The sequence below is a fragment of the Apis florea genome, unplaced genomic scaffold, assembly GCF_048593485.1.
Source record: "Apis florea isolate Af1SG1 unplaced genomic scaffold, ASM4859348v1 contig_2492_pilon, whole genome shotgun sequence".
NCBI lineage: Eukaryota > Metazoa > Arthropoda > Insecta > Hymenoptera > Apidae > Apis > Apis florea.
In genome coordinates, this window is record NW_028256593.1 from 5,411,543 (window position 1) to 5,424,978 (window position 13,436).

Below are 13,436 nucleotides of genomic sequence, written 5' to 3' on the forward strand. Positions count from 1 at the left end.
TTTCTTTTTTCAAGAGCTTCCAAGTTATAACGCTCATTTCGTAATTTGAGATATCGCGACAATTCTCGCGAAAATTTATCCTCAAACTGTAACGCCATTTAATATCATTATTTAAAAAGCAACAATGAATATACAAATTCTAAAAATTTCTTTCTTCTTAATCTTTATTATTTAATTTTCCATTTTTTTTTTTTTTGCATCATCCATCATTTCTTGAAAACGCAATAAATTTTATGATTAACAACTGCTGCACGCGCGCATATGTTAATCTAATAAACAGTCATATTTGATATTGCTGACTAGAGAAATCAAATTTCCGTTATTTCGGTCCGGGATTTCCCTGATCCCATCATTTCACTAGTATTGGATGGAGACTTGCGCTGCAAAGGTACCAAAGCTCTCGCGTGATGTATGTTATACTAAACCAAAATGTGTATTGGACTTGAATACGGAAAGATGAGCTCGGTTATGTACTTTACATTTAATTTATCGTACAAATAGATTATATGCGATAATTACTCAATGCTCAATTATTACGATATAATTGTTAAAACAATATGATACGATTGTTTTGAGCCTCTAGAATTTTTCACATACGAGAAAACTGTAAAATTCAATTGGCGCGAGAATAAATCGTTTCGAAAAAATTGATAGAATGGAATAAAAAATAATATGATATTCTAAATGTAGAAATTAAATTAGAAATCAATCGAGGCAGATTTTCTTGCGCAGCTAAAAAGTCTTTGAATATTACGCCTTATATTTCAGACGTATATAAAATCGATATTACAATAACTTGTAACAGTTTTCAACTCCTCTTCTTTGCGTCTGAGAGAATCGAATATAACATCTCGAATCACGTATACGAATACCATTACGAATCTGTTTGATATCTATTTGAAATTTGATCGATGCATCCCGAAACTCCGTGTTGACAACTACAAGATTAACCAAGGTGATGATATAGGTCTCAATGGAGAGACTAACGTCCAAAGAGAAATGTACAATACATACATGTATCAAAACTCGAAGGATCACAAAGAGATCAAAATACGACGTATCGATAGATGGTAAAATCGGTCAGTCGTTTGAAATTTACATATTTCAGATCCGAACATGTAAAGCGAGACGTTTAAAGGGAGACGAAGACTTGTTGTTCAAAACCATTCGATGTCGATTCAGAATTTTTCTTTCGATCTTCTTGTACACTGTTTTCAATAATATTCTTTTAATTTCGAATTAATATTAAATAGAAGAGTGATCTTGGCGATTCACTAAGTGCGCGATTTTACACTTTACACTATTTCCACATTTGTCGTGACACGACATGAATATAGAAAAGGATTATACGATTAAAATTCTTAAAAAAAAATTACATTAAAAAAAATATTTCGTTTAAGAACGTAATGCCGAACGAAAATGAATCGCGAGGTAAGAAGGAAAAGATCGGGGGAAGAAACGAGTTAAAGGTATGCAGATGGAAACTGGAGAATAACCGTGGCTCCTACAATAGCCAGCCGCGGAATGACGCGGACAGAGTGTAGCAATTTCGTGCAATACCGCTGGAATACCGGGCGTTTCGGGAATGCGGATCAGCATTTCCCTGGTTGCCTGCCTTGCTTAGCTACACCTCCATCTCCTTTTCCATAGTTTCCCATGTTTCTTGACTCTTCCTTTTCATTCTTTCTCTAGAGGGAATGGTGAGAAAAAAAAAAAAAAAAAAAAGAAGAAGGATATAAATGAAAGAAGAAAAATTGATACGTATCGACACGTGCGTGAAAATATACGTATTATGTAAGGAACGAATTGTAGGTGTGAATGTGTATTGTGATGCATTTAAGTATTCGAAGATATGGAACAAGTTAAAAAATAAAAAGCTAAGAGGGAAGAAATAAATACAATGTTTTGTCATCGAAAGTGTTGATATAAAAACAAGATGGCATCTGGCCTATATTTTTAAGGTTTTACGAACATTCTGCGTTTACTTTTTTTTTTTTGTCGTTAAAACAGAAAACGTACGGTTTATGCTTCACTACGTATAGCTTTTAACGGTATGTCGTAATACGTATACTTACGTATACACAATGCAAAAAAATATTCAAACAACGAATTCTATTTTTAATAATTTTTTATTATAATATATTTTAAGAATTGTTTTATCGTTTGATACTGCACTTTTAAATTTTTTAAATAAACGATTGAATTTAATATTTTTTAATAAATTACACCGATCAAATTTGTTTTACTACTGTCCACATTCGTTTCAAACACGATGCTCGTTTTATCGTATATACGTTTCACGCGCGTTTTACCAGTGCATACATCGAATTATACTTAAAAGCACAGAGAAAGCTGGGTAGAAACGGTGCGGGCTCGCGGTGCGAAAATTGATTATTGCAATCTTTTGCGTTAATATCCGCGAGTTTTGTGATATTTAGACGAGCGAGTAATGGCTATCGATAATGGCCAATGTAAATGGTCGCCGTTACCACGGTGACAAAACTCGTCTATATCAATCCCAATATCATAAATTTGCAATTTATCGAAAATACTTGTTAACTTATTTATACACTCGTATAGAATTATTCGATGTCAAACGCACAATGACCGAAACACATGTATAAAACACAACCGAATTACTTTTAATTATTTCAATTTGTCGAGTTTTAAAGATAAGGACGAAAAAAACAACAAACGTTGCGTGCTACCGCGTGAAACGATCGTCCCGATATAGGTTAAGTCGTATCGCGTTTACGAACTTACGATCGAGATCGAGCCGTTGGAATACAGGATGGCGACGTAGTCGAGATTCCTGAAGGCAATGGCAACGTTCATCCAGGTCGAATGGAAACGAAAGAAGACAATCTAGCGGCAGAAACTGATTCCGGTATCTCTTCTGTTCAACTCACGAGAACGAGTGATGCGCGCCATCTTCGAAACGCGATGTAAGGAGGAACGAGGTTTAGGAATCTGTCGATACGATCGATCTTCGATAGTTCTCGAGAGGAAACGGTGCCGCCAATCCGAGTGTCGTCAATGCACACAACTTCCGATCATCGATTTTACGCGATCCGTTAATATTTAGCATCCATTTGCGAGACACGTGTTGGAAAAGTAGCGATATACGTTTCGTATTAACGAAATTAACTAATGGTGCGTTCGAATCGTGGCAATTGTACACAAATGGTAATTCAAAAGCGTTTCGATCGACCGCAAGAGTGTAACGACACCGAAAATTCGTGTCTATCGAGAATAAATAGAAACGAGGTGTATGTAGACGAACGTGGATACACAGGCAGGTGGTGGCATGCCGAAAATGAGTAAAGGCCAGTTTTCATCGGTCCAAACTAAACGACGCGTCATTAGCCACTGATAAACAACCATCATCGTTTACCGCATTTTCATTCAAATTGCATACGACACTCGGTGGTTTTTAGACGGGTCAAGTGCTTCGTGTGAAACGTTTTATAATCGGCATATATATATATGTATCGTTATGTACCTTCAAACGTTTTACGACACGACGATGTTCCAACAATATGGCGCTATTTAAAGTAATGTGATGTACTTTTATGAAATAATACGGAACAATGGAATATTTGATGAAGTATATATACGTCCAGGTATAGAAATTACAACTATATCAAATTCATCGTATTTGCATTTTTTATATATTTACGTATGGAATGTTCCAAGAGAAAACTGAATAACTTTGCGTGTTTGATAAATCATGAATGAAAAATTCATTCATTATCGTATGTATAAATCATAAAAGTCGTATTACGTATAGGATTTGAATCATTTTTTATTCATTAAAAAGTTAAGATTTTATTTGGACGTAAATAAAATAGAGCGAGAGTTTATCATTTTTTATTTTTTTTATTTTTTTTTAATATTGAAATTTTCCTTTCGCCAAAAAAATAAAACGCAAATGCACTTGGCAACGTTCATCGTAACATCGAATAAATTTACAATTGCAAAATAATACGTGCAAATAAACTAACAATAAGCTAAATTTGCGCAATTGACATCTCGTGACTACGCTGCGTGTATTGTTATCGGCTTAAAGAATGCTACGATCATCATCATCATATAGCGCAACAATCTATCGATATTGACGATTGTTCTACTTTATCCATCAATGATAAAATTCTCGTTTCACCTGAATAATTTTGGTAACTTTTCAACGTTCAATTATAATAATACCGTCCGTTCTATTTTCTTGTTTGTGTATAAAACAACGAACTGCAAACAACGAACAATTTAAAGTTTAAAACGGAAAAAAAAATTTCACAAGACAGAAGAAAAATATAAACGTACTTGCTTATAAAAAGTAAGTACGTTCGTAGTTTTCCATCAACAAGATTTTAGAACTACATCAAGTGGAAGCATCGGAGGAAAAAGTTTCCTTCTTTTTCGTAAAGCATCGACTCGATTTTCAGAGAATTTACAGGGCGCGAGGAAGTTTTCGTAGATTCGAAATAATTATCGCGTCGCGCCAAGCGCGGCGATTATTCGCCAACTATGCGAATAGAAGGGTCGATCAATGCCTTCCTCGAAGACCATTGTCCGGAGGGATATTCGACGTATATCCTCATCGAGTCCTCGAACGCCTTTAGGCATCCACGATAGTTTTGCAGTTGGACGAACGCCCAAAGCTACGATCAACTTTATATCGTGATATTAAACAACTAGCCATTGTGCGCCAATATACTATACGCGTTTTAACGAACGATCGATGCATTTACCCGTCGAGCTATTTACGCTTTATATTATTTGCGATGCGAAAGCTACTTTCTCCCAATCGCGCATGCGTGACTATTATATATCCTGAAATAAATAGCATCAAGTATTGCCATAACGTGTAATTGTAATTTGTGAATTTTTAATTATAAAATAATCTTTTAAATTATCGATTCTCGATAATTTGGCAACAATGCTTATCGCAAATATTTCGAACGTTCCACGGAACAAAATAATACACTTTGTTTCTCGAGATATTTGGTAATCCCAAAGGAATTTCCGTATGAGAGAGACGTGGAGCGCTTTCAGGAATTTTGGGTTCCCTCGTTCGGATCCAATCGCTTTCCAGTTGGAATCGAGTTTATAGCCAGCCGAAATAATACATTTTACCCCATTCGGTAACGTTTGAATACGATTATATAAATATTTAAAATCATCGGATATTTCGTATAAATCCTTTTTTGTTTATAAATAATCAATGTGATGAAAATTTATTTTAATATGACGAGAAATATTTCTTTTTTTTTTTTTTTCCAACACGATTGAAATTGTTTCGGGGTTAAGAATAACTGTAGTAATCGATAATGAAAATTATTTTCGGTTTTTTTTTTCTTTTTTTTTTTTTTTTTGGTAACCATCATACACATAGCTGGTTGAAATCAGGTTATAACAGTTATCGATGACGAAAAATTTTTTTTTTTTTTTTTCGGTTACCATTACACGCGATGAAAATTGATTTAGGTTAGGAATTTATCGATGGCCCGACAAATTTTTTTCCTCGCTTTTGAGCGTCGCGCGCTCGTCCAGAGTTTTAATAAAGATGGTGAAAATTCGTGTTTTCGAAAAGAACGATTTTTTTCGAAACGTTTTTATAGGTGTCACGAAAACAATGGAAACAATAGAGACCACTTTATGCAAACATCTCTCTCTCTCTCTCTCTCTCTCTCTCTCTCTCTCTCTCTCTCTCTCTCTCGAAAAGAAAAAAAAAGATTTTAAAAGCAACTTTTATTTTTGATCATATATTATATTTCATTCTTTATCGTCAAAATACGTAAAATTTTCTATAAGGGATAATAAAATTTGTAAATTCATTAGAAGAATATTTAATAAGTTAATGCTGTACCAATTTTTTACAATTTCTGCATTTGTATCTTCATATAGTTTATCATTTACGCGTATACTTGGCGAGAATTAGAAACGAGGACTCGCAACTTGTAAGTTAGTAAATTCGCATATATGTAAACTAGATGAGACATTTCATTACACATACATGTTATAAATATTCTGAGTTGTACCGTAGACCACATGCACTCGAAATCAAATGCATGGAATAGAATACGACCTGACCGCAACACGCCACATGGTTTTGTATTCATGCCTCTGGACATTGCATTTTAATCGATTATTTTCACAAATTAACCTGATGCATACCGAAATTACCATCCATATATCACCGTTTTATTTTTAGCATCGGCGTCTAAAACGGACTTAACGTTCTCTCTTTTAATCTAATGATTAATCTTTGGATACGTTCAATGGAGAGAAAAAAAAAAAAAAAAAAAGCACGATCGTAACGTGGCATCGAAGGTCAGTGAAAGTGGACGGTCGAGCGAAAGATATTCTGGTTAAGAATGTTAAAATGTTGGAAATTTTTAATTGCTTTTTAAATTATAATGATAACTCACTTACTTTAGGGATTCGTACATCAAAGAGCTGTTCTTCCACTTCCTGAAATTTCAACAAATACAATATTTTAATAAATTATACACGTTATATAATCTACGATATAAAATAAACGCGTGTTTATTCAAGCTTTGTTTATTTTATCGTATCAAATATAAAGTTTAAATAATTTAAAGCTGAAGAAACGAGAAGAATCGAATACGGAATATGAAACGTAAACGACCGAGATCGTATAACTTTCTGTTACATATATTATGTAAACGCGTTATAAACAGCCGCGAAGGTCGACATCTGTACAAGAGCAAAATCATTAAGCATGCTCGTACAATCCTCTAACATCACCAATAAGCAAGAAGAAACTCGGAGGATACGCTTGATAATTAACTCTGACATCATTCTAGATTCTGTTACGGTACATCGTTACAGGCGATACAATTTTAAAGGTTATTTCTTCGTGCCAAAATAAGTCTTTTATAAAATTATAGAAAATTGAAAATCGACGAGAATACGGAAGAAACAAGAAGTAAAAAATTCTTCTTCACGAACAAATGTAAATTATTTTCGAGATACCATTAAAAAAATCGTTATAAAGCGTTATATATTTTTTGCAGAAATAAACATATCTATCTATCACGCAATTCACCTTTAAAACTTAGCTTTCAAACCGTATTAAAATTAGAAAAAGTTTGAAGCTCTATAACTCGGAAAATAACAATTTCCTGTAGATAAATGAAAGATCGTTGGAAACGTGGAATCTTACTTATTAAAACGCTTTTTCATTTATCCCGATACGATTTCCGGTCCCGGAGATATCGTCGTGTAAAGAGAAGAGTAATTTTTAATCGCTTACTATCTCGTTTTCATTGCCATCGACTCGGAACTCTTGCTCGCATCTCACCGACTTGTCGCAAGTGAAACTGGTCAATGGCAAACGCACATAGTAACTTTTTTCACTACTTGAAAGGACGTACGCATTTCTAGGGGAAATATTTAGGTTACTAGGTCGCCCATTCATAATCTCCACACTGTCTTAAGCATTATGGATACTTTGAAAGTTTATATCTCCGATTGAGATATCGGGATGAAACAAAAAAAGGACTTCAATGGTATAGTTTCGTCTATTTTCCGAGTGAGTTTCGATGACACAATTTTCAGTTCCTTTTCAAGCTTTTTACATGGAAGATGTATTAATATCGAAAGTTTCGAACAATTGCAGAAATCTATCGTTTTCTTTCTTTCTTTCTTTCTTTTCTTTCTTAATTTTACGCGTGCAAACTTGCCTTTTAAAAATATAAATTTTTACTACAATTATTTAATTCGTTATCTGATAGATATATACGATAACTTTCTGTTCATTTAACACGAATGGTATTGAATAGGAGTAATCGAACCTCTCATCGGGAGTTATAATTCTAGTTAATCATGTCATGTTGCCTGATCAAATATTGGTCAAATACGATGGAAATTATTGATTTTGAACTAATATTTCTACTGCTACTGTGATCCATTAGATAATTAATTGTCAAACCAAATAAGTTTATCAGAGCCAATCATTGGAAGTAATAATTAATTTCACGAATCAATGTAAACTCGATTATTTTATATCATTTTTGTAATCAATACAATATTTTCTCTCCTCCTTTACACAATTTAATATATCCGTTGCAGGCAATAGCTTTCAATACGCATTACGTATTCCAAGAATATTAACGACATATTTTACCATTAAAAGAAAACTTTCGAATAAATCGAATAAATCTAATAATAATGGAAAATCATGGCAAATTAAAGATAAGTAAGTAAGTCTTGCCCAAAAGCTTGATATTCCTATAATACATCAATCGAAATATTTAATAATTAAAAAAACAGTAAAAATCGTCTCGTTCGTAAATTTTATTTTCGAACTAAAAATTCAATTTTTTCGTTCCAGCGTGACGAATTGTTCAAAAAAAAAAAAAAAGAAAAAGAGATTCGAAATAATTTCAGGGGTGCGAAACGTGGGGATGCAGAAATTGTACTCGGGGACTCGGGTAAGGAAACGCTATTAGGATATATCGAAATATCGGGCGTCATTAATCTAAATCCAGAAAAATTCTCTACGCCCAGGGATTTTTATGTAACCGGTATCTATGGAGCGGGACGGGTATTACCAGCGGATTTTGTCAATGGTGCAACCTTCCCCTATAAATCTCTAGGCCATCCACTCGTGCCAGAATGAATCTAGAATATATTCAAACCAAGTTCAGTGGAAAGAGAGCGAGGAGGAGGAGGAGGGAGGGGGGAGGAGGAGGTGAGGGTGAATATATCAGCGCACGCGTAACCGTGCCCGTACCTCGAAGAGTGACCAAGAACATCAAGGATTTTCGGTGGAAATGAATTTAACGAACTCGATGGAAATTAAGTGGTCGGCTAAAAAGATAAACGAGCGGAAACTTTGCTCCAGGTATTAAATGGGCTGGCGTGCGTGTAAAACGTTTCACGTGCAGTATGTCATAAATGAATATATGCATAATGGAGGCAGGAACGAAACACCCTTTTCGTTTATTGTTACGTTAAAAACTTTTACATTTTTACACGGCCATATCTCTCCCCTTTATTCAAAAATAATTCTTAACCTCTTCGTTCGAATTATCTCTGGCTTCGAACCGCGTTCTCTTGCTGCTCTTAATTCACGGGCCGAGATCGAGAATATAATGTAGAAAAAGGAAAGAAAAAAAAAAAAAAAAAAAAAAAAATTTGATCAGAAAATAGAAAGGATCAGTTCCTTCTTCTTTTTCTTAATAATAATAATAACAATAACAATAATAATAATATTAAAACACAGTTAAATTGAACAATCTCGCAATAGACGCGAGAACGTTTTAAGAACACCGTGCGTGGAGTTGGTCCGATAGGACGCATAAGTTACAGTGCAACCCTCGACGTCTCCTCCCCTCCCCTCCACCACTATCCATAATTACGCTCTCAACACGGTGACTGCATCCCTAGCGCTCGAGAGATTGTCGCGCCTATTGTGAACGCCACGAGAGTGAAAAGCAAACCAGTCAGACCGCACGATGCTGTCTTATCGCTTCATTATCGAATTCGAATCCGATCTAGATCTATTCGGGCGATTGTGAAAAAAGATTATTGAGGAAAAAATGAATATTTCATACATATACATCGGGAGGGGTAAGGATAATAAGAAATGGAACGTTGGGTGGAATATTAATTGTACAGGGATGGTAAATAAAAATAGCGTAGATCGATGAAGATGGTTGGTACAAGGAACGAATGAAATCCTGAATCCATAATCTGTAACGCGATCCATTGTTTGGTTAAGCTCTTGAAAATTTTCTCCCGTGTATGCATATGCGATAACACGTAACGAATTTGCATGTTTCATCAATGAATCGAATTTTCATACCACTCGATTGAAGAATCTGCTCGCTCGACGGAACTCGCCAAAGATTTATACGTTTCTTCCGATATTTTTCATTTATAGTTCGCGAAAAAAAAGAACCAAGATTCGTACGAATAAATTAAATAGTGATTCTTGCCAAAAAAAAAAAAAAAATGTAACGAACATTCGGAATATACGTATGAAAATGGATGAAAAAAAGAGATTAGTATTTCGGCCAACTATCCGAACCATTCGAAACGTTAATGAGTCGAAAGAGCAACGGATAACAGATGCTCTCGAATCGAGAGCCAATCAACTCGTGTTTCATTTAACCGTTATAGAAGCTCCGCCCTTTAGGCGATCATCGAGCTCGAAGTGATCAACGCGTTTAACATATTCGACGATCTTTCAGAAGATCGATTCCAGAGAAAGAAAAGTAATTCAATTTTTTTTTACAGTACCATATCGAAGTAGTACTTGTGATATTTGCACTGGAATAATAATGTTCACGTTTTGTTATCCGATTATGAATAAATTTGAGTCGAACGTACTGTTCACTGGTGGAAAGAAGGAAGGAACGTGGGCCTGATTGATTAATTTGGAAGGAAACGCCTATTTTCACACGCATTTTTACCATGGTATTCTATGCATTAGCGTAGGCACAGAATTCAAAATAATATAAATAATTTCTAATATATCGATATAATATAAAAATTTTTTTATTTCTCATAATATGCGTAGACTAATTACGATTTGTAACGATAATTTATAAATATAATTTTGTATTTGAGTAGTTAAAATAATAATTGTACGAATAAGCTAGACATACTATAGATATATAACGAAAAACCTCTCTTGCCTCTGTGTCGTCCCACGAGACTTCTTTCCAGCAACAGTAAACAATACTGTCTCGCGAAAATGCGAGGTCTGATTGGTTAATTTGGAAGGAAACGCCCACTTTCACACGTATTTTTGTTTCTACTATGGTATTTGTCACATATACTGATCCAAAACGACAATCTATATTTAAACTTCCATGCATTAGCGTAGGCACAGAATATTCTATCGATATAATATAAAAATTTTTTTATTTCTCATAATATGCGCAGACTAATTATGATTTGTAATTATAGCTTGATTTATATATGTAATTTCATATTAAGTGGTTAAAATAATAATTGTATAAGATGTGAATAAGCTGTAAACATATTATAGATATATTAATATTATATCGAAATAATTAATAATAATTTTCGAAAATATTTCAATTTCCAATTTTAGATGATTATCCTAACGTAATTTCATGAATGAAAATAAATTTTACGATTTTAAATATTCAAATTATATATAGCTCTTCTACTACTATGTAGCGTGTCGGGTATCAGAATTGTAAACATCTGAAGTGGGGATGGGCGGTCCCAACGAAGTACCTCTCTTGTCCTTGTGCCGTCCTGCGAGACTTCTTTCCAGCAGTAAACAGAAGATATGAAATTTGAGTTGCGATCTGGATTTCGAACAAGTTGAAGTTTTCGTTAGTTGGCATTGTGTATTTTTCTAAACTTACTTTCTGCGAATTTAAATTATACAAAAAAAACGTCGTATTTCTTCGAATATTTTTCTATCGAAAAGAAACAAGTTATTAGAGAATAAAAATGATGATATTTCATTGACTCGCCGCGTAGAACAAAGCGAAACTCTTTATAAGAATTTTGCGCATCTTTCAACCAGATGAAAGGAGAATGGGACTCTTGGCGAAAGCGAAGTTCGAGATTGGAAACACGAGAGTTCCGCGGCAACAACAAGTTCAAAGTATAACAACTCGGATCAGATAGATACGGGCTAGTTATATGACATTCGCTCGGAAATAAAGTCAAACGATTGTCAACAGTTGCCAAATTATTCAAAACTTTGCTCGTTCATTCGAAGAGAATGATCTAATTAATTCAATAATTACTGTGAAATTTATTTAAAAAAAAACTGGAGAATTTGAAGGAACTAAATGTCTTAAAAATTGTAAAGAATTATTATAAATTAAATAAATTAAAAATTTGAATCATAATGTTAACGATAAGATTATACTTAATGGGATAATGTTTGATTCATATTTGATTTTGAAATAATTTTAAATTTATTATATACGTAATAATAATTTAAAAGTAAATAAAATTCGTGATTGCATTAGTCAAAATGTTCTTAGTAAAATAATAATTGGAAGGAATATAGATAATTAACTTAATAATAAGTAATTATGAAACAAAGGATCATAAAGATATTTCAAATAAATTTATCATGAAATTTCATTTTTTGAATTTTTTTTAAATTCGACTTTAAATTCGAGAAACGAATCGTAAAATTTAATTCTTACAAAAGGGATCGGTTCATTTCGATTTAACGGTGAAAAAATATTGTAATTTTCTTAAAATTTTACGTACTTATATTACGTAATTAACCGCATTCGATTTTACACGATCGAGATAAAAGTGGATAAAGAGAACGAATGCCCGTTTTGCAATGCCTCGTTACATATCGTTACTCGTTCAAAAGCAGTTTCACAGACGGGCACCACCACGTCATTACGAAACATTCGGCAACATTGTATTCATAGGTTTTGCTCGCGCGCATCACGCATAGACCGCGAAACGGTGTATCGGTTGCACCCAAGAAATGGACGATATTGCATTCCTTCACAGGGATATTACATTCCTCCCCCTTTCCTTTCTAAATTTCCGGAAAATTTTTCCACCATCAACTTTCCTTGGATCCTATCTAACCGATAAAAGGTACAAATCACAAATTACTTGCTTATTCGTTACGAGAATTTCCAAAGGAAATAAGAAATAAGAAAACGGAGACTACTGCTTCTTCATCGATACCAAGCGCGAATTTACTTCGTCTATCTCGTTCGAAGATTTTCCGCCTCGCGCAAAACCATTGCCGCTACTTTGGAGGAGGGGGAGGGGGTAATGCCGTAGCTTTCCCCAATTGTTATTGCAATCGTCCAAGTTTTCAGAATCGCAATGGCCTTGGCGCAACCTCTTTCGAGACACCGGCCGCGCTACTTTCTAACCCACTAATGGCACTTTTCGAGAAACTGCGATCAATGAAACGGTCATACTGCGAACCTATGGAACTGTTTTCTTCCGAAACTATATTCCTAACTCGAGGAAATAATTTCCTATAATTCCAATTCTATCCACTTATTCTTCCAGTTTCCGAAAGTTTGGCAAATCTACGGGATAACTTGTATCGATTCGATAAAAGTCGAGTTGTGAAAAAATATGAGGCGAATTTTTTAACGCAGCCCGAAAACCTCTCTCTCTCTCTCTCTCTCTCTCTCTCTCTCTCTCTCTCTCTCTCTCTCAGAGATATTTTTATATCGAAGAAGGATTCGTTATTCGCAATTTTGGAATGTAAACGATGACAACGAAGTCGAATGACAAAGGTAAAGGGGTCTAAATGAAACGAGAAGATATAGCATGGACCATTAATGGCGCTTTTCAGAGGATAGGGTTCTCGTAATGGGGCTTTCGAAAATGCTTTCACGGTAAACCCATGAAACACTGTTTCGCTATTCGTCCATTAAGTTCATCGTATTTGAAGCGCGTATACGTTTTCTTCGCTCGCGATT

The 13,436-nt window shown here is 34.3% G+C and overlaps 2 protein-coding genes across 2 annotated transcripts in view; one reads left to right on the forward strand and one right to left on the reverse strand.

Annotated features, from left to right (window-relative positions):
- DIP-lambda (Dpr-interacting protein lambda) overlaps positions 1–13,436 on the reverse strand; it is a 69,250-nt gene that overhangs the window by 25,600 nt on the left and 30,214 nt on the right. Inside the window, exon 2 of the mRNA XM_086906368.1 lies at positions 6,433–6,471. The gene's annotated coding sequence lies outside the window, so the exon portion shown is untranslated. The remainder of the gene's footprint in view (positions 1–6,432; positions 6,472–13,436) is intronic.
- On the forward strand, positions 3,092–8,672 carry LOC147657961 (uncharacterized). Its single transcript, XM_086906372.1, has 4 exons — positions 3,092–3,623; positions 8,095–8,221; positions 8,357–8,456; positions 8,533–8,672. The coding sequence occupies exons 1-4, from the start codon at positions 3,563–3,565 to the stop codon at positions 8,611–8,613; spliced, it is 369 nt and encodes a 122-aa protein (XP_086762498.1). The 5' UTR covers positions 3,092–3,562; the 3' UTR covers positions 8,614–8,672.